Source organism: Oryctolagus cuniculus, chromosome 12, assembly GCF_051225735.1.
Source record: "Oryctolagus cuniculus isolate XC-2025 breed Fujian yellow rabbit chromosome 12, ASM5122573v1, whole genome shotgun sequence".
NCBI classification, from domain to species: Eukaryota; Metazoa; Chordata; class Mammalia; order Lagomorpha; family Leporidae; genus Oryctolagus; species Oryctolagus cuniculus.
This window is the reverse complement of record NC_142878.1, coordinates 71,896,269-71,923,899: the sequence shown is the minus strand read 5'-3', so window position 1 is coordinate 71,923,899 and position 27,631 is coordinate 71,896,269. Positions and strand designations below refer to the sequence as shown.

Below are 27,631 nucleotides of genomic sequence, written 5' to 3'. Positions count from 1 at the left end.
TCAACAGTTTGCACCCACACAGACACACAAAGTATAAAGTACTGTTTGAAAATTAGTTTTACCATTACTTCTCATTATTATTTTTAAAGATTTATTTGAAAGGCAGAGCAGCCTGGTTCATTCTCCCCAAATAACCACAATAGCCAGGTCTGGGCCAGGCTGAAGCCAAGTTCCAACCACTCCATCCTGGCCTTCCCCATGTGGGTGGCAGGGACCCAAGCACTTGGACCATCTTTGCCTTTCCAGGTGCAATAGCAAGAAGCTGGATTAGAAGTGGAGCAGCTGAGACTTCAACCTGCACTCTGATATGGGATGCTGGTGTTATTAGTGATGACTTAACCCGCTATGCCACAATGCCAGCTCGACTTTCCATTATTATAAATAATACTATTATGACCATTTTATCCATAGCTCTTGCTTATTCCCACGGGATGAATTCTAAAATTAGTATCACTAAGTCAAACTAAATAAATACTTTGAAGGTTTTTGATGTATGTTGCTAGATAGCTCTGTAGAAGAACTATACTCATGGATACTCTTTTCTCTGAGCTATCTATCCTTTGTATCTGTTTTTTAAAAAATCTTCATCAATGTATAAGGCTAAATTTCCCAATTTATTTATTTATTTTTAAAACTGCCACTTTTTTAAAAAAAATTATTTATTTGAAAGAGTTATACAGAGTGAGAAGGAGGGAGGGAGGGAGGGATGGAGGTCTTCCATCCACTGGTTCACTCCTCAATTGGCTGCAAAGGCTGAAGCTGTGCCTATCCGAAGCAAGGAGCCAAGAGCCTCTTCCAGGTTTCCCACGTGGATGCAGGGGCCCAAGCACATGGGCCATCTTGTACTGCTTCCCAGGCCATAGCAGAGAGATGGATCAGAAGTGGAGCTGCCGGGATTTGAACCAGTGCCCATATGGGATGCCGGCACTGCAGGTGGTGGTTTTACCCTTTACGCCACAGTGCTGGCCCCCTATTATTTAATAAGCAGTGAAATGCTGACTTCTTTTTCTCTGTCATGAAGATAGTTGGTGATCACTGCACACACCCAGGGGAAGGTCTCTGGATGTTATTCCTTACACATGTACCCTGTACATGACTCAGGCATGGCAGATTGTATTCTAAGCACCTGTGTGGCAGCTTGAGGTGGTGATCTATAGTTTTTAGGCTGGGTGGTCAGGAAAGCCTCCCAGAGAAGGCATTTGAGTCCAGACCTGACTAAAGGGAGCCGACCAGCCATGGGCATGTCTGGGAGACTAGAGCTCACAGGTGAATGCGGGAAGACAGCCATAGACGTCATTGCTCCATGCATCAGCACTCGGTCGGTTTTGTCAGGGTGGGAGAGACTGGGTATTTTCTCCAGAGTGGATGTGAAAATCGCTAAATGGATCCCCACTCAGGAAGAGAAGCTGAGTAGAGGGGAGAATCCAGTTTAATGGACCCTTTGATGTCTAAGGGTTCTACTTGAAGTCAGTAGTCTGAGGACCTTACCTGTGGTGGGGCTTGAACACTTGAGACTGATTTCCACTCACCAGGACTGCCCAGCCGAGCCCTTGCTTCAGAGTCTATGTTCCAAGCTGCTCCTGCCCGGCTTCCTCAACCCTTTCCCCAGGTCTTGTGAGGCTTACAATGCTATGCCTTGTATGCCTGGGCTGAACAGAAAGCTTGGAGCTGCCTGACCCAAAAGGAAGTGGAAGAAAAACCCACCAAGAAAGGTTAGATAGAAGACACAAGAGAAGTTGGCAAATAGGTTGTGTCCCAGTTTAAGGAATTAGCGAAAATCTAAATCTACTCACAGCAAAATCATCATCGCAGATTTCAACTCTGGGTTCCCTAGTAAATTCCTTGCCAGCATTTCAAAGAATATTCAGAATGGAAACAATTATTTTCACATTTTTTCCCCCTGGGAGCTCACATATTGCTGAAAGTGTGAGTGATCTTTGAAACTCTAGGCCTTGGGCAAACCTTTGGCACAGTGGATTAGATGCCACTTTGGATGCCTACATTCTGTATTGGAGTGTCTGGGTTCAGGTTCTGGCTCTGTTTCCTATCCAGCCTCCTCCTAATACACACCCTAGGAGGCAGCAAGTGATGGGTTAAGTAGCTGGGTCCCTGCCACCCATGTGGGAGATCCAGTTTGAATTCCTGGCCCCTGCTTCAGCCTGCCCTAGCCCTGGCTGTTGTGAGCATTTGGGGAGTGAGCCAGCAGGTGGAAGATCTCTCCTTATCTATCCATCTCTCTGCCTTTCAAATAAAATGAAAATGTTAAAAATTGAAGCTCTAAGTCTGGTAGAATGTTCTTTAAGTGAATATAAGCTTAAGTGTTAGTACACTCACCAAATCCTCCCTCCCCATACAGTCATTGGATAGGACTATTTTATTTGAGCCCAGAATAATTTCTTTAAGGCCTCCCTCACCTTGGCATTGAACTGGCACAGTCAGCAAAGTGTGTATCTCAAAACTGTGTTGCTGCCTCTGAGCAGATGGCTTCATAGTTCTGACTTGAAAGTTAAGAAAATGGGTCACTTTCCATTTAGCCTGCATTTCGCACTCTGCCTCCCAAATATTTCTTCTTTTTCCTCCATTTTTCTTTTTCCTTTTTTTAAAAGATTTATTTTTATTTATTTGAAATACAGAGTTACAGAGAGAGGTAGAGATAGAAAGAGAGAGAGAGATCTTCCATCTGTTGGTTCATTCCCCAAATGGCCACAATGGCCAGAGCTGGGCCCATCCGAAGTCAGGAGCCAGGAGTTTCTTCTGGGTCTCCCATGTGGGTACAGGGGCCCAAGGACCTGGGCCATCTTCTACTGCTTTCCCAGGCCACAGCAGAGAGCTGGATGGGAAGAGGAGCAGCCGGGACTAGAACCAGAGCCCATATGGGATGTGGGTGCTTCAGGCTGGGGCTTTAACCCACTGCACCACAGCACGGGTCCTGTTTTTCCTTCTTTTTCTTGTTCTCCTTCAACTTCTCTGTGTCTTTGACACTCTATCACTATTTAAATTGCTCTAGTACCAGGTTTGCTGGCTGTTATCCTGAGAGCATGACTGTTGAAGCAGCTGACCTGGGAGAAAGGGGTTGACCCTGGGAGCAGGAGAGAGATGCGGCAGCGTTCTTGTCATTGGGAGGGACCTTCCTGCAATCATCTGAGGGCTGACTCCTCAGGACCTGGAGCACAGCGAGTGCTCAGAATCCAGCAGAGAGGAAGAAGACAAGAGGCCATTTGCTTCCTCAGTAGTTGCCTGGATTTCACCCTTTCAAGGCCCACATCACTCTTCTGCACCTGTTCCAGGTGTATCCCTGGGCAAGCTCCTGGGGCAGCTTCTATTGCTGTTTCTCCACTAATTCTTAGGCAGGCATTCATCCCTGTAAATGGTTCTGGACCAGGTCTCAAGTTTTCATCATAGAGTCTTCCCGCAGAAAGACAGGCGAGAGGGAAGTAAAGAGAAACGAGGCCACTAGGAAAACAAAGGCTCGCAGCCAGGTTGTCTTGAAAATGTCTGGAAGTCAGTGTCCAAGCAAGGGAAGGGAAGTGGCAGTGGAAACAAGCTCCGGATGATACAGCCGTGCATTTTCCTTGCGATTTTTAAAACAGAAAACCCCCCATTTGACCTAAATCATGAAAATCGGGTCACTAAAAGCTAAAGCCTAGCCTTCTCTTCTTGCAAGGAAGCGAAGACTTCCTCTGCCCCAATGCTGCCTTCTTGTTTGGGACCATACGGGAGCCTGCCTCTGAGATGAAGCAGACACATCAGGGTAAATCCGCAAGTGGAGCCGGTGGGACGGGCTTGGCGCTCACCTGGAGACCAGAGCTTTACATTCTGAAGTGGCAGAGGGCACGTGGAGTTCCTCACCCCAGTACCCTGAGGGCAGGGGACACCGTTAGTAGAATCACCTCCAGGTCATTGTCCGACTACTTTGTCCTCTTCCGGTATTTGGTACATAACTAACATGTAACTCATGTTCGGTAACAAAATCAGTCAGACTGAGAGCGAGGCACCTGACGCAGGATCGGCCCACACTAGCTCCAGGGGCAGCTGAGAGGCAGTGGTTGTGGTAGGTTTGCCTTCTTCGTGTGATGGCCATTCGTTGAGGGGTCTGTGAAGGAAACTAGGTGCCTGTCAGAGAAGAGGTGATGAGTGCTCCTTTTTGGGGGTCCTCATTTAAGATTCATTTACTCTAGGATATCGTTAGGGCTGCACAAAGGGAATTGTCTGCTCCATTCCATCCTGTGGGGGTGGGGCTGTAACCGAGTTTCTCATTGGCCTGCTGCTGTGGACAGTAAGCAGGCTGATGGGTGATTTGGTACTGAATAAAGCAAAAAGGAAACGAAGATCATAATTCAGAAGATGTTGTAACTGGGCTAATTTCCTGTTTGTAATGTAATTGCTCCTGAGCAGTGATTCTGCAGTTTTAATTCACTATCTTGAAAATATTGATTCTCTGGCTTCAACAGGACATTAAAGCTAGTTCTCTCATAACAAATGCCTCCTTCTTCTCTCTCCCTCTGTGTGTGTGTGTGTGTGTGTGTGCGCACATGCACATAACTATCAGGTCCAAAGCAGATCTACGATGTAGCTGAGCAATTATGTATGGGTCTAGGCTTGAGATTTTTAAGGAATGTGAACATTAGGGAGGGGAAATACTCTGTAGAGGTAAAATATTTTCATGTGAAGTGGCTAAATTAAGGTACCTATTAGTTTGAAAACAGGTTTGCAGTTATCTAAATTTCTTTTGGATTTTAGAGTGGGATTGGTTATAGGTGTGCATGGATAAGTGTTTGTATCTCTGCTAAGCCTTGGTGTAGTTGAACATCTTGTGGTATTTGGATTCTGATGAAAGTCACAGAGTTAGGAATAGAATTGCCATCTTCATGGTATATAAAATAAGGACTATGGTGTGGGGTGGAGATGAAGTGCTGTCTGTCAACTTGCCAGGCAAGGGAGCTCTGAGAAGAGTGCTAAGGAGAAAGCAAATCATGAGTGTCCAAGTTCTAGCTTATGGCAGTCTTGCTAAGGATAGAACTGTGGTTAAGATGGAATGTGGGGAGCAACTCGGACTAGACTGTTACTGGAATTAAGACTTATTCTATGCATCTGCTCTCCCACAATATGGCGCTGGGAGAGGAGGAAACAGCTTCTACACAGCTGCCTCCAGTTCAACCAATAAACAGCAGGACCTGCTCCTGATTGGAGGAGAGCTGCATACTCGGCATGTGGGTAGCAGAGTTGGGATTGGTGGAAGAGGACTATAAAGGAGGAGAGAGACAACATGCACCAGGAACATCTATCTGAAGGAACACCTGAGCAGCCCCCGAGAAAGCCGGCCGGCGGTGTGCCGCTCCCCCGCGGAAGTGGGGAAAGTGGCAGGGGGAACCGCCCTTCCACGGAGGTGGAAGGGTCGGTAGCCAACCCGGGAAGAACCAGCAGCAAACCCGGGGAGCGACATAATGGTGCCGTGACTCGGATATGAAGCCTAGGAGCAACATAATGGTGCCGTGACTCGGATAGGAAGCCTAGGCAGGGTCTAGTGTCACTCCTCCACGAAGAGGGGGAGCGACAACGGAATGTATAAGATTGATTAAAACAAGTTTCATGGGGCCAGTGCAGTAGGTTAATCTTCCACCTGCAGCGCCGGCATCCCGTATGGGTGCCGGTTGTAGTCCCAGCTGCTCCTCTTCCAGTCCAGCTCTCTGCTGTGGCCTGGGAAAGCAGTAGAAGACGGCCCAAGTGTTTTTGCCCCTGCACCCATGTGGGAGACCCAGAAGAAACTCCTGGCTTCAGATCAGGATCGGCGCAGCTCTGGCTGTTGCAGCCATTTAGGGGAGTGAACCAATGGAAGGAAGACCTTTCTTTCCCTCTGTAACTCTACCTCTCAAATAAGTAAATACAATCTTTAAAAAAAAAAAAAAAGAAAAAACAAGTTTCATTATTCATTGATCAGGAAAGAGTGCTGACTCCAAAAGGGTCTAGTGTCCCCGGGTCAGTGTTCACAGCCTCTATAAGTTGGCTGGAACAATAAACCATGCAATAGAACACAGCTTTCAAGGTTGATATCTCCTAAGCAAGCATTGGAGTTGGTGGAAATATTTTCTTTCACGCGTGTGTAGATGTCAGGAGGCCCTTGCTGGATGCTTGTGTGTGTGTGTGTGTGTTCAGCACCTGCCTCTTCTAACTTCAAGTTCCTCTGTTCTCTAGTTCCTCTCAACATGCTTAAGCTAAGATCTTCTCAGATATTTAAATGAAATAGCCAATTATGTTCTTTTAGAAGTCTTCAAAGATGTAGGAACTAAAAAATAATTTTCTATCAGTTGTCCTGACAGCATGACAGAGTCAAATGCAGAGAGAGAGGGTATGAAGGTTATATGGTTATTAGTATAGTTTCTCTCACATAGCAGGTGCACAGTTACTACTTGAAGGAACTGATGTAAGGTTAAAAGGTTATAAGGCAACCCACAGAGGGGAAAATATTTGCAAGTCATGTATCTGATAAGGTATTTTTTAAAAATTTATTTATTTGAAAGTTAGAGTTACAGGGCCAGCGCTGTGGCTCAATTGGTTAATCCTCTGCCTGTGGTGCCAGCATCCCATATGGGTGCTGGGTTCTAGTCCCGTCTGCTCCTCTTCCAGTCCAGCTCTCTGCTGTGGCCTGGAGAAGGCAGTGGAGGATGGCTCAGATGCTTGGACCCTGCACCTGCATGGGAGACCAGGAATAAGCACCTGGCTTAGGATCATCGCAGTGTGCCAGCCATACTGGTCATTTGGGGGGTGAACTAATGGAAGGAAGACCTTTCTCTCTCTCTCTCTCTCCGGCTGCAATGGCCGGAGCTGCGCCGATTCAAAGCCAGGAGCCAGGAGCTGCTTCTGGGTCTCCCACGCGAGTGCAGGGGCCCAAGGACTTAGTCAATCTTCTACTCCGTTCCCAGGCCATAGCAGAGAGCTGGATTGGAAGAGGAGCAGCCGGGACTCAAACCGGCACCCATATGAGATGCCGGCACAGCAGGCAGCATCCCTACCTACTACGCCACAGCACCGGCACCCATGCTTGAGTTTCTAGCAGGTCCTAGAGCAAAGAGAAATCAGTGAGGAGGGGTTGGTGGCCTCTTCCTCTTTCTTGACAGAGAAGCCAGCCCCAAAGCCACACTTGTAGAGGCAGCTATGGTGGGACAGGAGGAAAGAGCGGCCACTCACAGCTACTGGGTGTTGAGCACCACACAGAACTTTTGTATCTCTGCTCTCTTAAGAACTGCGTGGTCACCTGGATGAGGGTACTAGGATTCCCTTATTAAAGCAGGAGGGTTGAGGCTCAGGAAAGTAAGTGACCATCCGGAGCCCACACTGCTGTTCCATGGGGCTCAAACCCAGGTTCTCCCCTCTACAACATTTCCCTACAACACTTACTTTTTCCTAATGATATTGCTTTGGTTTGGACCTAAGAAACTTTTCTTTGGCTGTGAATAGATTAAGATGGTGGGAGACTAGGGGAATATAGGCAGGCCTGCCTCACCTTCAAAACTCACTTTTAGGGGTCCACGTCATTGTGTAGCAAGTTAAGCTACATATGGGATGCCTGCAGCCCAGGCATCCCATATGGGTTATGCTCCACTTCCCATCAAGCTCCCTGATAATGCACCTGGGAAAGCAGCAGAGGATGAACCAAGTGCTTGGACCCTTGTACCCGCATGGGAAACCTGGAAGAGGCTCCTGGCTCCTGGCTTTGGCCTGGCCCAAACGTGGCCATTGTGGCCACTTAGCGAGTAAACCAGTGATGGAAGATCTCTCTCTCTCTCTCTCTAACTGTGCTTTTCAAATAAATAAAATGAATCTTTAAAACAAAATCCTTTTAAGTGAGAGAAGAATATCATCATGATCTTCATCATTGCTAATATCAGTTCTCTGGGGGTGACATCCAGTTCTTAAAATTTTCCCAGTTTTTTAAAATTTCTGATTATAAAAGGTGGACCTGGGGACAGAGTTGTGCCACAGTGAGTTAAGTTGCTACTTGTGAGGCCAGGATCCTGCATCAGAGTGCCAGTTTGCATCCTGGCTGCTTCTCTTTGGACCCAACTTCCTGTTAATGTGCCTGGGCAGGCACTGGAAGATGGCCCAAGCACTTGGGCCCCTGTCACCCATGTGGAAGAACAGGATGGAAGGCCTGGTTTCTGGTTTCAGCTTGGCCCAGCCCTGGTCATTGTGGCCATTTGAGAAGTGAACAAATGACAAATGGGTAGAAGATCTCTCTCTGTCACTCTGCCTTTTAGATCAATGGATCTGGTTTGTTTTTTTTTTTTTTTTTTTTTTTTTTTTTTAGAAAAAGTAAATCTGGCTTATTGTGAAAAGAAAAAACAGTCAAATCACTAGAAATAGCCAATAGTAACTGTTTGATATTTGTTTTTTCTAATCATGTTTAAAAACCAAAGTGGGATTATATGTTGTATAGTAATTTGTAACATATTTTTCTCATTTATGAATATTGTGTACATTTTCTAAGTGGTTTAAGCCTGAGCAGTAATGGCTTTGATCTGAGTATTAAGGTGAAAGAAGTAATTTTAAGTATATCTCCTTGTTATAGGTATATTATTAAGAGTCTTTTAGACTTTATGTAACAGAAAGAGACTGCCTAGCTTAAGCAAAATGGGGAATTATTTGAAAGGATATTGGGTCTTCTCATTTAACCTGAGGACCACTGGACAAGCCAGCTAACTAGAAGGACCAGGATAGGGCTCTTGAGGCCATTAGCTACAGGAAAAAAGACACTCCCTCATCTCTGGTTCTCTTGGTTCCAACTACCAAATTCCCAAGGAAAAGGATGACTGGGATTCAATCCTGGACCAGTTGTCTCTGCCCAGGACAGTGCTGCCCTGGGGAGTAAGTTGTGGGGTGGCGAGGGTGGGGACGGGAAAGCCAGGAGAAAGGCTTGTAAAATGCAGGTAGTAGATGCAGTAAAGAATAGATTTCCATCGCAGGGAGAGGAAGGCATTAGAGCAATTTCTTTGGACAGTTTAAATCATGTTCAAGCGCTCTGCTAAACTCTAATGTTTCTACAATTGTTGATAAATGTGTTTTTTAAAAGATTTATTTATTTGAAAGAATTACACACACACACACACACACACACACACACAGAGAGAGAGAGAGAGAGAGGTCTTCCATCCATTGGTTCACTCCCCAAATGGCTGCATCGACCAGAAGTGGGCCGATCTGAAGCCAGGAGCCAGGGGTGTCTTCTGGATCTCCCACAAGGGTGCTGGGGCCCAAGGACTTGGGCCATCTTCCACAGCTTCCCCAGGCCGTAGCAGTGAGCTGGACCAGAAGTGAAGCAGCCGGGACTCGAACAGGCACCCATGTGGGATTTTGGCACTGCAGGTGGCAGCTTTACCCACTATGCCAGAGTGCTGGCCTGTGGTCAAATGTTTAATATTATCATAGCACAGCATTCATTTTAGAACATAATTCAATTGAGCTGTATTTTTATGTGGTAATTGGACAATTCTAGAAATTTTGAGCCACCATGTATCGGTTCTGTATATATTTATTCCCTTTTATAGGACCTAGAGCATTATTTTAATGTTTTAGATATTTATAGACATTTATAAAATGGTCATAGTTTTTGTTCCATGACAAGCAGTTTGTAGTATTTATTTTATTTGTTGAGGAGCCCTTGGCCAAGAATGAAACTCCCAATTATAGATCTTTTCCATGGAAAATATGATGCATTTGATGAAGTAGTTTCTAAAAATATGTTGTAGCTAAAAGCAGGGCCTGCTACTTTGTTAGAGAAATATACAGACATTTACAGATGTGCACATAGTATCACACAGCACATACCCTTGAACAGATGCTGGGCGTGCACTCAGCAGCCTAAGTGAGAACCATAGGTATCTGTCCATGTCCAAGCATGGGTTATAGCGGTTGGCCTCGAGCGTTTGAAGAGGAACGGGTTAATCCAGAGATTGAGACACACGGATGTTAAATTAGCCTCAGCATGCGGAGGTGACTCCAGAATCCTAGCTCTGATTGCTGGGTGAAATCGCTCTCGCTGGTGACTTCTTCCCAGGGCTTCCTTAACATGCATACTAGTGTCTCCCTTTTGTGTTTCTTGAGGACCAGATTTCAAGTTTTGATTTTGGATAGGTACACAGGCAGCCCCTGGTCTAGTCACTTGCCACGCGTGGCGCATAGGACTTTTGAGCCACTTTTCCTGGAAGCGCCAATGGTGCAGTTGCTCAGGAACTTCCCGAGAAGGCTCAGAACGTGCCCCAGATCCTGTCTGGCCTGGAAGGGACTGGCTCCTGTTTTAGTGACGCCGTCATAAAGGCTCATCTTTGGGAAGCCTGGGACATGGTTGGATTGATAAATACCTACCGTTTAGTGGAGAGGCATCAGGGCTTCTCAAGCTTATATTACACTTCTTGAGATGACCCTGGAGTTCTTAAAGTCTCCTGGTCACTGTTGATCAGAGGAAAGCAGAAAAGACCAAGAAAATTGAAAGCAGAGGATCTGGCATCCTGACCTAGGCCAAGCTCCAGAATGAAGAACTCTTGGACAACCAGGTCAGGTCCCAGGCCCTAAAGTAGAATGTTTGGCATGTAGGGCACCACTCATATAGAGTTTTGAACTAAAGAATAAAAGTAAATTCACTGAAGATAATCAGTTTGGTTCAGACAGCCTTTTTTAAAGAATAGTTTTATTTATTTATTTATTTAATTGAAAGAAATAGAAGGGGGGAGAGAGAAAGAGAGAATCTTCCATCCTCTGGTTCACCCCCCAAATGGCTGGAATGGCCAGGATTGGGCCAGACCAAAGCCAGGAGCCAGGAGCCAGGAGCTTCTTCCAGGTCTCCCACGTGGGTGCAGGGGCCCAAGCACTTGGGCCATCTTCTACTGCTTTCCCAGGCCACTATCAGGGAGCTGGACTAGAGTGGAGCAACCGGAACTTGAACTGGCACCCATATGGGATGCTGGCACTGCAGGTAGAGGCTTTGCCTTCTCTGCCACAGCATCAACCCTGGTTCAAAATCCTTGAGTCCAAGGAAGTTGATTAAGATGAAGAGAAAGATTTTCCAATCTATGTGGAACTGGCTGAATTACAACTCTTTCTACTTGAATGAATCAAATGTGATTTTCAACTATTAGCAGACACTTTACTATTAATTAATAGCTACTATCAACATTGTCACCATTGCAAAATTTAACATTTATGAAGCAGATATTAATATTTATTCTTGTTTGCCCATACTACACTGAGACTTAGAGAAATAAAGGAATATACCAAGGTCAGCTAGGAAATCAGTAAGTGATGAACTGGAAGCCAGATCTGCCTCACTCTTGTGCTCTGTGCCTCAATCAGAGAGAAACAGTTTTAAGGAACAAATTTTATCCAAAGGAGTAAGTGTTCAGTACGAGCTACACTTGTTTTTTTAAATTTTATTTATTTTTTGATAGGCAGAGTTAGACAGTGAGAGAGAGAGGGAGAGGAAGAGGGAGAGGGAGAGGGAGAGGGAGAAAGGTCTTCCTTTTTCCTCTGGTTCACTCACCAAGTGGCCGCTATGGCTGGCAGGTTGCAGCCGGCGTGCTGCACAGATCTGAAGCCAGGAGCCAGGTGCTTCTCCTGGCCTCCCATGCGGGTGCAGGGCCCAAGCACTTGGGCCATCCTCCACTGCACTCCTGGGCCACAGCAGAGAGCTGGCCTGGAAGAGGGGCAACTGGGACAGAATCCGGCGCCCAAACTGGGACTAGAACCCAGGGTGCTGGTGCCGCAGGCGGAGGATTAGCCTAGTGAGCCGCGGCACCAGCCAGTATGAGCTACACTTGTAACAGAACATCACTGGAAGATGTATTTCTGCCTGAATGTTATTTGTTACATATAAATTTAGTGTTCAGTATTCCAAACTGTGAGTCTATATATAATTATAAACAAATGCTATATTGTAATTACATGGATATAAAACGTAATATGTGAAACATGTTATATATAATTATGTGTATTTAACCAATTATTTTTAAATTTTGATCTTTAGTTTTGAGTGTATTTATTGCATTTTAAGTTGAAAATTGTCTGAATAACTTGAAATTCAGACACATGTCAATTTTAAAAATCATTGGTGGGTTTCGGAATGCAAAATTATAAAGTTTTTTTTTTTTTTTTTTTTTTTTTTTTTTTTTGACAGAGTGGACAGTGAAAGAGAGAGACAGAGAGAAAGGTCTTCCTTTTCTGTTGGTTCACCCTCCAATGGCTGCTGCAGCCGGCGCACCACGCTGATCCGAAGGCAGGAGCCAGGTGCTTCTCCTGGTCTCCCATGTGGTTGCAGGGCCCAAGGACTTGGGCCATCCTCCACTGCACTCCCTGGCCACAGTAGAGAGCTGGCCTGGAAGAGGGGCAACCGGGACAGAATCCGGCGCCCAGACCGGGACTAGAACTCAGTGTGCCGGTGCCGCTAGGCGGAAGATTAGCCTATTGAGCCGCGGCGCCGGCCAAAATTATAGTTTAATAGAAAGTATAGGGCATAAATATTGATGTGAGAAAGTTTAAGACTAAATATGATTTTAAAAAATCTAGAAATGGAAGCTGAAATAGCTAATTTTATTAGGTAAGAAAAGTTGACCATTTTATATTTCTTAAAAATGTATTAGAACCAGGCAACGCCTACATAGCAAGAGCTAACTTAATTTCTTGTGCAAGGTTTATGTTTTCTAATCTCACATGTGTCTTATTTTCATAGTTTAATTCCCTATGCACGAATTATTGCAAAATGACAAGGTAGGAAAGAAAGGCTGCTGGGGCACAAATCAGCAAGTGTCACTCCAAAGAGGTGATAAGCCCAGCTTTGGTGTGGTTTTACTCTTTGTCAATAAACCTTAGTAAAATAAAAAAAAAAAGAACAGATTTTAGGGATATGCTAAAAGCCAAACGTGACAGAATAAGGAAAATTTAAATCTTCAGGTTGGAATTTGTGGTTAAAATGCTAAGTTTTTCATTTGTGACTTCAGTCTGGAGGAACTTCATAGATACTCAGAAATCTTTAGGTGAGGACACTTTAATGTCCTTTTTGAATCTCTACTGAAAAAGAGGGGGGAAATGAGGTGGTAGTTCTCCAACTTCAGGATGCAAAGGCTGGTCGTTAAAACAAGAATTTGCTCGTTTTGTAAGATGCGGTCCAGGGACCGCACTCTGAGGGTCACAGGTACAAGGGAAGCCTACACAGCTGATGTCAGACGGAAGTCTCGGTTGAAACACAGACCACATAGGAATGGAAGCCCCTTACTTCTGAATAGGTGGTTCCCTAGAAAATCCCCAAGCCCATCTGCAGGTTTTTATTGGGGTTTTGTCTTAAGAAAGGACAATGGGACTCCTGGGGAATGCAAGAGATTGAGTTTTATTCTGCTGTGTCCTAAATATACAGAAAAATGAATGATACGCTTCCTTTTAGGAAGAATGAGCCAGCAGAAGGCACCCAGAATTCTTTAAAAGTCCTTTCGCTGATAAAAAGAGAGCTTTGTGACCAAAGGGAAAGCAGGACAGTTGGTGCAGCTGTGTACCTGCGAGGCAGATTTGTTCCATTTCCTCTTGGTATTCTCTGTGGGAAGTGAGAGAAATGCCCTCTCGGGTCCCTGCGATTTGCATGATTGATTCATAGCTTGTGAGAACCACGCGTACTCTAGGAAATGTGTATTCCCCTGGAATGCAACAGTAATAAAAGATGGATCATTTTGGTCCAGATCTTCTGTGTCCCTTATGAGGAATTCTCTAAAAATGATTTTGTTCATTATTGTCTGTGACAGCACAGATTCTTAAAATAGTATTTAGTTAAGTGCATGTATGAGTGTAAGGTGGCATAACTCTGACAGCAGCTCGCTAGCAGGTTTTAGGTTGGATATAGAAACAGGTTCTGGAACTGGCGCTGTGGCATTGCAGGTAAAGACACCAGCTAGAGTACCAGCATCCCATATGGCACTGGTGTGAGTCCAGGCTGCTCCTCTTCCAATCCAGCTCTCTGCTATGGCCTGGGAAAGCAGTAGAAGATGGCCCAAGTCCTTGGCCCCTGCCCCCATGTGGGAGACCCAGGAGAAGCTCCTGGCATCTCATCGGCATAGCTCCAGCCATTGTGGTTATTTGGGGAGTGAACTAGCAGATGGAAGACCTCTCTCTTTGCCTCTACCTATCTGTAAATCTGCCTTTCAAATAAATAAATAAATATTTTAAAAACAAAACAGAAAAAGAACAAGTTTTGAGATGCAGAGTGCAGTGCAGAAAGTTTTCGGGGAAGACTCAAGATCAGAATTCTGGGGTCATGAGCGAAGCAGGGCTGGACAGACAGACAGGCTGGACAGTAATGAAGTCGCAAGAGCTTCAGCCTCAGTTGTAGAGCTGGAGTGGCATTTTGGAGTTGTCCCAGATTGAGACCAGGGGACGAGGCCTTTGACCCTCATATCAGCGTCATCGGAAGTTTGCTTGACAGAGCAAGTCCCCTCTGGAGAGGACAAGTTCTGGGGTAGGAGCTCAGTGCCATTAGCAATGAAGCCTTCAGTAGCTGGGCAATGAGTACTTCCATTCTGAAGGGGGGGTTACATCAGGAGACAAGGGGCATGCCCGTTTCAGTGTCACGGAGATGCCTAAACTTCTCTGCACTGAATGTATTGTATGTCCAAGGTAGCTTGCTAGGTGCCTCGGGTATCAAAAGAGCGTCAGACATGCGTTCTGATTTTATAGAAACTTGTTTCATCCAGTACTGTTTGCATATTATCTATAGCATCCCAATTATACACATAGAATATCTTGCGGGGCACTAAAAGTTGTACAGGGTAGGTTCAACCCAGATAGCCATGAAAGGATAAAGTGAGAACAATGGCAGCATTTACTGAGACACTATTCTAAGCACTATTGTTATCCAAGTTTTATTTATTTAAGGAACTGAGCAGAGCTTTAAGAACTTGTTCAAGGTCACAGAGATTATAAGCGACAGTTAGATTTTGAATTCTGGTTGCCTGATTGTAGAGTTCAATTAACTAGCTTTTCTTCACTCTGTTGTTCTGGGGAAGAGGAATTATACAACAATAAGGCCTTCAATTTCTGTTCCTTTTAACATTTACTATACTTTTGCACTTTAATTAATTTCTGTCTCCCCTGCCAAAGCACTCTGTCAAGTACATAGTGTCCCTTAATGAAGGCTAATATTAAAAAAGTAAAAACGAATTTCATTTTCCCATTCTCTCCCTCTTGTTTCTCTTGGGTCCTGAAAGGAGAGACAAGGAAAAGTGGAAGATGATAATGTACAGTGTAAAAGAGGCTCCATAATTCTTACAGAGTGTTTTAAGACTTCTAAGACCTGTTTCTTATAATATCCAACTTCCTGTACCAAGAAGCTGAAAAGACCCCAAGTCCAAAATGCTTCTCATCTTTGTGAAGGTTAAAGGATTGTGTTTGAATAGGTTTTGTGCCATATTAGCAAAAGCTAATAGCTGACCATGACCCCAGCGCCTCTTTTTTTTTTTTTTTTTTTTTTGACAGGTAGAGTGGACAGTGAAAGAGACAGAGAGAAAGGTCTTCCTTTTTCCGTTGGTTCACCCCACAATGGCCGCTGTGGCTGGTGCACTGTGCTGATCCAAAGCCAGGAGCCAGGTGCTTCTCCTGGTCTCCCATGCAGGTGCAGGGCCCAAGCACTTGGGCCATCCTCCACTGCCCTCCCGAGCCACAGCAGAGAGCTGGCCTGGAAGAGGGGCAACCGGGATAGAACCGGTGCCCCAAGTGGGACTAGAATCCAGTGTGCCGGTGCCGCAGGCAGAGGATTAAGCTATTGAGCTGTGGCGCCGGCCCCCAGGGCCTCTTACATTCATTTCTTGTTTGCTGTAGAGAAAACTATAGTCTTTTCTTTTTTTTTTTTTTTTTTTTTTTTTGTGACAGGCAGAGTGGACAGTGAGAGAGAGAGAGAGAGAGAGAGAAAGGTCTTCCTTTTGCCGTTGGTTCACCCTCCAAGGGCCGCCGCGGCCAGCGTGCTGCAGCTGGCGCACCGCGCTGATCCGATGGCAGGAGCCAGGTACTTATCCTGGTCTCCCATGGGGTGCAGGGCCCAAGTGCTTGGGCCATCCTCCACTGCACTCCCGGGCCACAGCAGAGAGCTGGCCTGGAAGAGGAGCAACCGGGACAGAATCTGGTGCCCGGGACTAGAACCCGGGGTGCCGATGCCGCAGGCAGAGGATTAGCCAAGTGAGCTGCAGCACCAGCCGGTTTTGACATTTTTAAATGATTGAAAGCAAAAAGAATATTTTTGTGACATGTGAAATGTGTATGGAATTGAAATTTCAGTGTCCATAAGTGTAACTGGCACAAAATCGTGCCAACTTGGTTATGTGTTGTTTGTGGCTGCTTTGCAAGCTGCAACCATGGGGTTGGGCAGTTGCAACAGAGATCGTGTTGCCTGCAAGGCCTAAAATATTTACTATCTGGATTTTTTTTTTTTTTCGAAAAAGCATGTGGACTGCTACTGTAGCATGATTCTCAACTTTAGCTCCATTGTAAATACTTGGGAGGGAGAGCTTGTAAAACTCCCAGTCTCTAGTGCCATCCTACACCAGTGAAATCAAAACCTCTGGAGATGAGGCCCAGCCTTCTGTACTTGTTAATCCTCTCCAGTGTTTCTCTAATATCCAGGCGGGGCTGAGAACCCCTGCCTGAAGCATGGATGCAGTTTGAGGGGCAGATGGACTGGGCCCCTGCCTCCAGGCTGCCTGACGGGAGACAGGATGCAGGTCACTCTTGCCACCTGTGTGTGCAAGCAGTGATACTAGCAAAGAGGTTCAGGACCTCCAGGTGCCCTTCTCCAAGAAGAGGTCGGTTATAGAGAAGACAGGATTATATCAAATACCCATCCCACTGTGTAGAGTGACTAAGCGGAAAGCAAATTTTGTCCCAAATAGAATATTATCAAACGTGCAGGTGGTGTAGCCTTCCATACCCTAGCCTCTAGAAATAGGTGACCTAATTCCTTTGCATCCACTAATGCAGCCAGATAATTGCAGCTATAGAGCCCAGAACCAGTCACCTTGTACAGTGAGTCCAAGTGGAAGGATTAACCACCTGTATGGTCCATAAACTCTGCTTCAAAATTACCTGCAAGTCTTATTAAATCGCAGATTCCTAGGTTCCATCCCAGACATTTGGAATCAAAATCTCTAGGGACAATCATAGAAATCTGCATTTTAGCCAGCTTCCAGTTGATTCTTTTTTAAAGATTTATTTATTTGAAAGGCAGAGTTACACAGAGAGAGAAGGAGAGGCAGAGAGAGAGAGGTCTTCCATCCCCTGGTTCATTCCCCAATTGGCTGCAACAGCCAGAGCTGTGCCAATGCGAAGCAGGAGCCAGGAGCTTCCTCAGGGCCTCCCTTGCCGGTTCAGGAATCCAAAGACTTGGGCCATCTTCCACTGCTTTTCCCAGGCTGTAGCAGAGAGCTGGATCAGAAGTGGAGCAGCCGGGACTTGAACTGGTGCCCATATGGGATGCAGGCACTGCAGGCAGCAGCTTTGCCCACTACACCACAGCACTGGCCCCTCAATTAAGAACTTTAAAGTTAGGGGCCGGCATTGTAGTGTAGTGGGTTAAGTTGTTGCTGCTACCCCAACATCCCCTATTTGAGTCCTGGCTCCTCTCTTCAATCCAGCTTCCTGCTAATGTTCCCATGAAGGCAGTGGAAGATGGCCCAAGAACATGGGTCACTGTCTTCCATATGGGAGACCAGGATGGAGTTCCTAACTCCTGACTTCAGTCTAGCCAAGACCTGGCTGTTGAGGCCATGTGGGGAGTGAACCAGAAGATGGAAATCCTCTGTCTCTCCTTTCAGATAAATCATTTTTCTTTAAAGTGAGCTTTGAAGTTGGATCACCACTTCCCCAAACGGTTGTGCTGGTGAATTCCTGCCTGATGTGCAGGCCAAAGTTGTCCTACCTTTATTTGCTACAGCGGACTTAACTGACTGGGCTGGTTATTGATTCCTTCCAGAGATGCACACACATACATTTTTAAAAATGGACTTCCCAAATGAAATCAATAGATTTTTAGCCAAAATAATCAGTTATTTAAAAAAATGTCATAGAAGTCAAACTCTTCAGCCCACCAATCACTGTCTTACTCAGTATTAAAGGTACTTCCACTACAAGCAGTTATAAATATCTGAACTAGTCCCAAATCTTCCTTCTTGAAGGTAGGCCTAATTTTTAGAAGTAGATACATACCATTTAGAGTGAATGGGGTGAATAAAATGGGTGGTTAAGCGGGAACTGTTTCTTTACTTTTTTAACATTTATTTTTATTTATTTGAGAGGCAGAGTTAAAGACAGTTAGAGGGAGAGACAGAGAGGTCTTCCGTTGGCTGGTTCACTCCCCAAATGGCCACAATGGTCAGAGCTGGGTCGATCCGAAACCAGGAGCCAGGAGCTTCTTCTGGGTCTCCCATTCTGATGCAGGGGCCCAAGCACTTGGGCTGTCTACTGCTTTCCCAGGCCATAAGCAGAGAGCTGGATCCCAAGAGAAGCAGCCGGGACTAGAGCCAAGACCCATATGGGATGCAGGTGCTGCAGGCGGAGGCTTAACCTGCTACACCGCAGTGCCGACCCCATTTTTGATTTTTTAAAAGATGAGCTTTGACTCACAAGTGACCACACTGTGTTTCAGTGCACTCTTTCCTGCCAATAGCAGATATAGTTTCATAATAGTTTTGTCTAAAACAGAGTTGTTTTAAAGAAACCCAGCTTATCTATCTCAAGAAAAAAGAGTCTTGTAAATTTACAAATTCCAGTGTATTTTTGTGTGAAACCAAATGTATTTCTTCATTGTCATTTTCATAAGATTTATTAACCACTGGCAAACCCTATAAATCCGTCAGCATATGGATGTAGGTGTTTGAATATTGAAATATGATACTATTGTGAGAAATCATGGTGGGAATAGAAAATAAGTACTTAATTTTTGTTAACTAGAGAGATTTGTAAAGGACATACGATATTGAGGACAGTGCAATTAAAGGGCCCACATTTGCATCAGAGAGTAGCATCACGGAGAAGCTAGAAAAGCCCATATGTTAGGGTTGCTGGGCTGGGTCAGATTGCAAATGTGACTTCAGAATCTGATGTTAAGTGTAATTCAGGAGCCAGAGCGGTGTGGTAAGTGGGCGTAGGGGTAAATGCTCTGGGCAGTACTGCAGGGTTTTATCTGAGCATCCTGGGACCTGAGGTGTCCGTTTCTAACATGAAAGGCTATATTTTATGAGCTGAGGCGAGCCCCAGCAGCCTGCATGGGCGATCCCTCTTGATAACAGCACAAAGGGAGTTTGAAGCTTTCTATTTTCGACTGGTGTGTGGGCATTGACTGTGCCCATTGTGTGCTTCTCGCCATAGAGGCAGGCTCATGTTCTACCGTGTCCTGTCTCAGGGCTTTCACAAAATTCTTGGGTGTCTTTAATTTCACCAGACTGAACAAAATGGAACACATAGATCCCTGAGCCTTGATGTCCTGAAGGCAAACGTTTCACAAAAGATGGTACTGGTTTCCCTAGGATAATCAGCACAACAGAAAACCACCCCGCTGTGCAATCTGAATTACTCACAAGGCTCTTCATTCATAATCGGAAGGCAATTTGAGACATTGATGATCTGTCCCTGAGACATTGTTAACTGATTTTTGAAGGGTTCATGTTGGAGATGAAAGGTAAGGGCAAGACCATTGGGAGGTGCAGGTGAATGTGTTTAGTCTGGGTATCTTTGACTTTCACTTTGGGAAAGGCTCTTGCCATGATTAAAATTGTATTCTCCTCTCATTCCTATTTGCCAGGGTAAAACTGAAACCACTCCTTCACTGTGTGTGACCTGTCTGTGACTGTGTGTCTGTGTGGTGGCAGCATTGCCCTTCCAACTGGGCCCTTGGCTTGGTTTCATGTTCCACATTTTCTGGCTCCTCTGTGTACTGAAGAACTGCATTTTGATCTTCACTACTAAAAGTCTGTCCCCATTAAGTGCTCCACTTTGTCCTGATGGTGATGATTGTCTTCCACACGTTAAAACAAAAAACAGATGGGGGTTGTTAAACAAGCCTCCAGAGGAGCTTGACTGTGTAAGGCTTCAACTCAGACAAATGACAACGGGAATATGGCCACAGCCAGGGGTTGGTAAAGAAAGGTGGCTTTGTTTGGATGATTTGTTTGGACTCTGTTAAGACACACAAAATATCTTTTTTGGGTCTTATGGCGTAGGCAGGGTTTTCTATGCTTAAAAGCAAATCTTCAACTGCATTCTCATTGCCTTACATCAGCCGCTTCTCCCCTTCCTTCTCATGTGGCCAAACAATAAACAAAGTGACCACTGTTGTTGCTGTGGAGCCTTGCTCCCTCTCTCTTTCTAGTACAGGCTCCCAGGATGGAAATCCGTACCCAGTGAAATCCCCAAATCCAGCTCCTCTCAGAGGACGTGCGCCCCATGTTTGCTCGCGGGACGCAGTGGCATGGCAGGTCAGATCCACAGGGGGTCTGCAGAAACCCAGGCAGCCAGGGAGGCAGGCGATCCTGGGGGAAGGCACTGCCTGTTTTCATTTTCCCCAGCTTTTGTCAAGTCCACGCTTTAGGCTGTAGGGTGTGGCTGAAATTCCAGAAAAGCACTGAAAGTACTGTTTGTTCTTTAAAATGTTACAGTTACTTTCTTAGTCCTAACTTTAGGGGAGGGAAAGATCTTAATGTAGAAGAGCAACAAAATACAGACACAGATCTCTCTTTCCTGGAGTGAAAGATATCAGTAGAGAAAGCAGCACTTGAGAGGCTATTTTTTATTTATTTTTTTAAGATTTATTTATTTATTTGAAAGTCAGAGTTACACAGCGAGAGGAGAGGCAGAGACAGAGAGAGGTCTTCCTTTCGCTGGTTCACTTCCCAATTGGCTGCAATAGCCAGAGCTTTGCCGATATGAAGCCAGGAGCCAGGAGCTTCTTGCAGGTCTCCCATGCAGGTGCAGGGGTCCAAGCACTTGGGCCATCTTCTACTGCTTTCCCAGGCCACAGCAGAGAGCTGGGTTGGAAGTGGCGCAACTGGGACTCGAACTGGTGCCCATATGGGATGCCAGCACTGCATGTGGCAGCTTTACCCGCTATGCCACAGTGCCAGCCCCTGAGAGGTTATTTTAAAACTGTGGTTCTTAACACAGGACCATTACTCTCAAGTAGTCCACATAATGTTTCCAGGGTTGGGTTGAGCCCTCTAAAATGGAATAGAAAAGTTTGAATGAAAGGTCTTTTTTTTTTTTTTTGAGAAAATCCATGGTGCCTTCTAGAATCTCAAATAAAAAAAAAAAAACATTAATGACTTAATTTAAGAAAGCAAGCTTATAAGCACACACTTTGCTTTTCAGCAGACTTGTGAATCCTTCCAGAGATGTTGAGGCTCTGTGAAGCCACAGGTGCCTTTACCTGGCTGTCAAGTTCTCTCTGAATCTGTGAGGGCACGCAGGTGCTTGCTGGCAGATGACGGCTAGCGATGACGGCCGATGTCCAGTGGCTCTTCCCTGCTAACATTTTCCCATGTTGACGCCTGCCTTTTTGTCTTTTTCCATTGGTAGTTCCCCACAGACTCAGTGGTGTAAGGACTGGCCAAAAAGTAGCCCCTCACTCTGCTGGGGAAGTGGGCAGGGGAAAGACAACCAGCACTGTGCCTCCCCGGTCCCTGGAGCCCAGGAGTCCTCCCTCTTCACACTCCAGGAAACATGGCTCCTCCCTTGGTGGGTTTGGGTTTTGAAATCCTTGTTTACATTGTTGGTATCTAAACATTTTTAGAATCAGAAACAACAAACCACAAAACAACACCTCAAACCAAACCACTTTTTATCAGCTCTGTGTCTATCACTATTTGCAGAGAATTAATTTTACATCACTGCTACCAATGTGTTTATGACATGCCAATGTCTACTTTCCCATGAATTTCTATAGGTTTCCCCCATATTTCATATTTAACATTCCAAATATGTTATTTGGATATTTATTTTGGCATGTCTTATCTCTATATCACAAACTTAGGGGTTTTTTTACTCTAAAATATTTCTTTTTTTATTTGAAAGGCAGAGTTACAGAAAGAAACGGGTACAGACAGAAACACAGAGGTCTTCCATCTGCTGGTTCATTCCCCAAATGGCCTCAATGGCTTGGGCTGGGCCAGGCCGAAGTCGGGAGCCAGGAGCTTCTTTCTGGTCTTCCACACGGGTGCAGGGCCCCAAGGACTTGGGCCATCCTCTGCTGCCATCCCAAGTGCATTAGCAGGGAGCTGGATCGGAAGTGGAGCAGGCAGGACTCGAACAAGCACCAATATGGGATGCTAGGCATTGCAGGAGGTGGCTTGATTCACTATGCCACAGCACCAGTCCCTTATTTCTTTTATATACTCAATGCTACTTGGCTACAAGACCCCCCCCCCCCACATCAAACACCAATGAATTATTTTATGTTTGTCATCTTTTACCAAATTGCTCTTTGGAGAAAATTTATTAGGCCTCTGGCAATGGATAAATATTGCTGAAGCAGAATTTTACCCACCCTTCTCAATATTAGATTTTTGTATTTGCCTTTTTGCTACTTTACTGTGAGTGAAGTATTTTAGAGTTGCTTTCATTTTCAATTTTGACATTATAATGCATGTGAAAATTTTCCCATTTTTAAAAATTGAGCTCTCTCATTTTATGTGAATTATCTAATCCAGAGTTTGGCAAACTACAACATGTGGGCCAAATCTGGAAAGTGTCTCTAGAAATAAAGTTTTATTGGAACACGGCCATGCTGGTTTTGGTTTATTTACATGTTGTCTAAGGCTGCTTTCTGTTCTACAGTCCCAGAATTGAATAGTTGCAATGGATTTCAATATTTTTTGCGCCAAAATAAATTTACCTTTTAATTTCATTTTCCCAAGAACTTTTTGAAGTACTTCTGTATTTACCATCTGGCCTTTATAGAGTTTTTGTTTTGGGGGGGGAGGTAGATTTATTTATTTATTTTAAAAGAATTACAGAGAGAGGAGAGGCAAAGAGAGATTTCCATACTCTGCTTCACTCCCCAGATGGCCACAACAGTCAGGGCTGGGACAGGCTGAAGCCAGGAGCCAGGAGTTTTATCCATGTCTCCCACATGGGTAGCAGGGGCCCAAACACTTGAGCCATTTTCTGCTGCTTTTCCAGGCCATTAGTATGGAGCTGGATTGGAAGTGGAGCAGCTGGGACTCAAACCAGTGCCCATATGGGGCGCCAGCATTGCAGGCGGTGGTTTTAACTATGCCACAGTGCAGGACCCTGAAAAAAGTTTTTTGAGACTCTAATCTCATGTCTTGGCTCTTACTCACTCTTGCTCAGTCACACCTAACTTTAAAAAAAAAGATTTATTTTTTATTTATTTGAAAGGCAGAGTTACAAAGAGAGGAGGAGAGACAGAGACAGAGAGACAGCTTCCATCTGCTGGCTCACTCCCAAAATGGCCGCAACAGCCAAAGCTGTTCTTCTTGCAGCTCTCCCACATGGGTGCAGGGGTCCAAGCACTTGGGCTGTCTGCTGCTGCTTTTGCAGGTGGGATAGCAGGGAGTTGGATTGGAAGTGGAACAGCTAGGACTTGAACTCCACTTATATGGGATGCTGGCATCGCAGGCAGAAGCTTAACCTGTTGTGCCACAATGCCAGTCCCACTGTCACACTTTATACTCTGTCACACTTTATACTCTAGCAATATCAAAGTAATTGTAGTATTTTGTAGTACTAAATTAGCAGGGAGCTGGCCATTAGTAGGGAGCTGGATTGGAAGTGGAGCAGCCAAGACAAAAACTGGCGCTCATATGGGATGCTGGTGCAGGTGGCGGCTTAACCTACTACACCACAGCATTAGCCACTGTACTTTTATTTCAAACCATTTACCAAAGCATCCCACCAGCTCTCATGGAGTATTTCTTTTATAAATACTATCAATGCAGCAGGTGCCAGGACTAGTTATTGTTGAAGTGTCGCTCCCCCTCTTCGTGGAGGAACGACACAGGACCCTGCGCTGTTCTTTTGTCTGCTCGGCCCTCCCCGGGTTTGCTGCTGGTTCTTCCCGGGTTGGCTACTATCCCTTCCACCTCCGTGGAAGGGCAGTTCCCCCTGGCCACATTCCCCACTTCCGCAGGGGAGCGGCACACCGCCGGCCGGCTCTTCTCGGGGGCTGCACAGGTGTTCCCCTTAGATGTTCCCCATAGATGTTCCCCATAGATGTTCCTGGTGCATGCCGTCTCTCTCCTCCTTTATAGTCCTCCTCCGCCAATCCTAACTCGGCTGCCCACACGCCGAGTACGCTGCTCTCCAATCAGGAGCAAGTCCTACAGTTTATTGGTTGAACTGGAGGCAGCTGTGCGGAAGCTGTTTACTTCTCTCCCAGCGCCATTTTGTGGGAGAGCAGATGCATAGAATAAGTCTTAATTCCAGTAACAGTCTAGTCCGGTTTGCTCCCCACATTGAAGTATAAAAGTTCAATTTCTGCCAGTTATTTGGGTCTCATCAGTTACTGAGTAATCACTCAAACGACACAAAGCATTAACCGAGCAACCAGAGAGTCCTGCCTCTGTGTAATCCTTCTGTTTGACTACAGAGCACTAAAGTCTGCGTATTAGAGAAACAAGAAATCCAAAATTCTGAGAAAATATGCTAAACCAAAGGGCCATTCTATCCTTTGGTTGCAGGTAATTAGTCATAAATAAGACAAGATAATATCTTGGGAAGGAGTTTCATTTAAGCCAAAAAAGAAAACAAAGAGGAAGAAGGAATCTGGACTAAAACATGTATGTCTGAAATAATGCCTGCAGTCATAGGGTTGAGTTCTACTCAGCTCTCCAGCGTTCCCTAGAGAAACACACTCTCCACCACGCCATGCAGATTTTTAGTCATGGGTCTACTACATTCCTCTGTCTGGCCCCTTCCTTTGGGAATCAAAAATATTTCCCAGAAAATATCATCATGAAATGGAATATATTAAAAAGTTGTAGTGCAATGTAGCATGTGTGTGTAAACAGTCCATTAACTTAAACAGTCATCTCAGGGGGGTGCGGGAGGAGTTCAGAGATTTCCATTTGCCTTGTGAGAAGTGTAATTCACGTGTTGAAAACCACAAGGCTAAGGTTCACGTTACGCAGAGTGCCGCTTGGGCAGGGATGACTGCCCTGAGTCCCAGAGACAAAAGCTTTTAGTTAGCACTAGGGCGCTGGAGAGGAGGGGCCTGTGCCTTCACCACTTCCATTAAGGAGCACCTACTTATTTTAGTCGTGCCTTTCTCTCAGGAAGTGCAATGTAGAGTTAAGGGCAGAAAAATAAGTGAAGGAGGAAATTCGGTATTGATTTTCTCTTCTTCGGTGGAATGACGTGAGAGCTCAATGGCTCGTAGCAGGAACCTCGTCGATAGGGCTCCATCCGAGACCACCTTGGCGTTCAGTGCTCTCCCTGTCCTTTTCAACTTCTGCTGGGCTGTCTGTGATTGTCTGGGGTGCTGAGCTCCTCGGGAGAGATCAAGCCTCTGCCCCTCCTTGGCGGCTAAAGCTCAACAGCACGAAAAGGCAAATCTGCAAAGTCTAAGGCAGAAAGAGACGAAGAGAGTGGACGGGAGGGCTCCACGCTGAGCGGCAATCTTGCCGTGCTAGGGTGTTTTCCTGGGTTTGAACTGCAGAGAGACGGTGGGCTGAGGGAAGGTGGCTTGCGAGGGACCCGCCATCCTGGACGGGTACATTTTGGTCATAATAATTTCCAACAGGTTTTGAACGCTTCCGGTGTGTAGCCGGTGTGCTAAGTCTTTGTGTGGTTTCTGTTCTGTAGGGAAGCAATAAGTCGCCTGTGTGAAGCTGTCCCTGGGGCAAACGGAGCCATTAAAAAGCGAAAGGTAACTATTGATGTGGTTTTCTTGCTTGATGTTTCCCTAACTATGGCGAAACTAGCATCGCGATAGTGGGTATTTCCATCTACCATATGACCCCCGCCTTCATTAGGAGGCGTGCTCTAAAAAGACTCAGCCTGAACACAGAATGATGATGACTACAGACCGAGAAAGATAGGGAGGGCGGATAACAGGTATCAAACCAGAGTGTTCTAGAAGTATTCTAGAAGTTGCTAGTGTCACACAGTATAGTGGGGTGACTGTAGTTCACAATAACCTATTATATTTGTACAAATAGAAGAGAGGAGCTCCAGGGCTGCAATCATCGAGTAATGTCAAAGAGGGAAAAGGTTGATTACCCTGGTTGCATCAGTACACGTTGGGTGCATGGATCACAATCTCATTTTGCCAGCTACTCAAGTGCACCTTAGGGAAAGGGTGGAGGCGCCAGGTCTTCAGATTCGCAGCCTAGTGCTCTGCTTCTATAACACCCAGGGTCTCTTTTGTTATCACTGTTGATTATTTCACACAGAGTTGAACCCAGTGTCACCCAGAGTGACTCAGAGGAGCTGCATGGCCTGGGAAACTGACAAATGGCCTTTGAATTCTATTAAGGACTCCCCATTCCCAGTTTCTTTGACAGAACCCATGGCCCCAAAGCTACCTCAAGCTTCCTGTTTCTCATAACCTCCATGATGAGAAAACTTCAACTGGATGATCTCAATAAATGTGCTCATGTATTAAAGATTCTCTTATTTCAGAAGAAGAGATTCCACCTCCCAAATTAAAGCAAAGCAAACCTAATTAACGTCCTCCCAGAAAGTTTACCTGTAAACAAAAACTGAAATTTCTGAGTTAATTTCCTTTGATAGTCAGCATTTATTGACTAGTTAATATGGCAGGGATGCTTCTCAGCCCTTTACATTTTTAATTAAAAATTTTATTTTTTTGTTATTTGATAGATGGAGAGACACAGGGAATGAGAGAGAAAGAGAGAGTGCTCCCATCTACTGGTTCACTCCTTAAATACCCTCAACAGCTGGAGCTGGGCCAGGCTGAAATCAGGAGCCTGGAACTCAGTCTGGCTCTTCCATGTATATAGCAAAGACCCAACTACTTTAGCCATTACCTGATGCCTCCCAGTGTACACATTAGCAGTAAGCTGAAATTCAGAACGGAGCTGAGACTAGAACCCGGGTGCTCAGATGTGGGACATGGACATCTTACTTGGTGTTTTTGTTACTGCTGTTTAAAGATTTATTTATTTGAAAGGTAGAAGTACTGAGAGAGAGAAATGTCTTGCATCTGCTGGTTCACTCCCCAAATGGCCACAACAGCCAGGGCTGGACCAGGCTGAAGCCAGGAGCCAGGAGCTTTATCTGGGTCTCCCACATGGGTGCAGGGACCTGAGCACTTCAGCCATCTTCTGCTGCTTTCCCAGGTGCATTAGCAGGGAGCTGGACTGCAAGTGGAGCAGCCAGGACCAGAACCAGTTCCAATATGGGATGCCGATGGCACAGGCAGCAGCTTTACCTGCTGGGGCACAGCTCCGGCCCTTTAACTGGTGTTTTACTCACTAGGCCAAATGCCCACCATTACATTTTTTTAAAGATTTATTTATTTATTTGAAAGGCAGAGAGAGAGAGAGAGAGAGAAAGAGATAGGTCTTCCATCTGCTGGTTCACTCCCCAAATGGCAGCAACAGCTGGAGTTGGGCTGATCTAAAGCCAGGAGACAGGAGTTTCT

The 27,631-nt window shown here is 45.5% G+C and overlaps 1 protein-coding gene across 5 annotated transcripts in view; it reads left to right on the top strand.

Annotated features, from left to right (window-relative positions):
• Positions 1-27,631, top strand: part of SHC4 (SHC adaptor protein 4) — a 144,515-nt gene that overhangs the window by 49,122 nt on the left and 67,762 nt on the right. For all 5 annotated transcript variants that reach the window (XM_089309464.1, XM_008269042.5, XM_070054157.2 and 2 more), the window contains exon 3: positions 25,828-25,891. In XM_089309464.1, coding sequence (XP_089165590.1) covers positions 25,828-25,891 — 64 coding nt within the window. The remainder of the gene's footprint in view (positions 1-25,827; positions 25,892-27,631) is intronic.